Source organism: Octodon degus, unplaced genomic scaffold (genome assembly GCF_000260255.1).
Source record: "Octodon degus isolate 3935 unplaced genomic scaffold, OctDeg1.0 scaffold03331, whole genome shotgun sequence".
Classification (NCBI taxonomy): Eukaryota; Metazoa; Chordata; class Mammalia; order Rodentia; family Octodontidae; genus Octodon; species Octodon degus.
The window spans coordinates 1-678 of record NW_004527907.1 but is presented as its reverse complement, the minus strand read 5'-3'; the positions used below and the strand labels follow the sequence as shown (position 1 = coordinate 678).

At 31.4% G+C, this 678-nt stretch overlaps 1 protein-coding gene across 1 annotated transcript in view; it reads right to left on the bottom strand.

Moving 5' to 3' along the window:
* Positions 1-370, bottom strand: part of LOC101573618 (speedy protein A-like) — a gene marked incomplete at its 5' end in the record, with an annotated part of 2,817 nt that extends 2,447 nt beyond the window's left edge. The window contains one exon of the mRNA XM_004648812.2: positions 104-370. Within this exon, the coding sequence (XP_004648869.2) occupies positions 104-370 (267 nt within the window). The remainder of the gene's footprint in view (positions 1-103) is intronic.
* Between the last annotated feature and the right edge of the window lie 308 nt (positions 371-678).

Here is a 678-nt window from a genome sequence, read left to right as displayed (position 1 = left end):
AAAAAAAAAAAAAGGAAGAAGCATTGAAAGCATATTAAAAACAAGGAAAATTAGATAAACAGAAGGCAAAGACTACATATATGAAATATTTTAAAATCCTTACCTCCTCACAGCATCGCCTGCTTACAATAGCCCTATAGTCAATTCTATCCCAGAGCTGGTCCCTTAACTTTAAGAAATTAGGGAATAATTTTCTCCAATTTTTCCCTAAAGCCCATGGGAAAATTTCGTATTTGGATTCTTCTTCATCTTCTTCAACTGTATTAGCCAGGTACCTAACAAAAAGGACCAACAATCCAATAAAGAAATTAGTACAAATGAGAATGAGAACCAAAGCAGAAATATAAATGGGGTATAAACCAAAAGATGTTCAGCCTTATTCATAAAAAAGTACCTCAAAATACAAATACAGTGAATTATTATTGTTGAATTTTAGGCATATCTGTATTCCAATAAATGTTGAGCTTTGTTCTGGGATGTAGTTATTTGGAAACTAGTCAAAGATAAGTGATATGGGAGACAGAGTAAGGTATAACATATTTAAATGGTTTCAAAAAAGAGTAACAGAGGAGATTGGAAAAAGGAATATTTAAAGAGATTATGCTAAACTCTTCCAAGAATTATTTGTTGAAAGATATCTTTAGAAGGATTTTTTTTTAGACTGTGAGTGGTGGCACA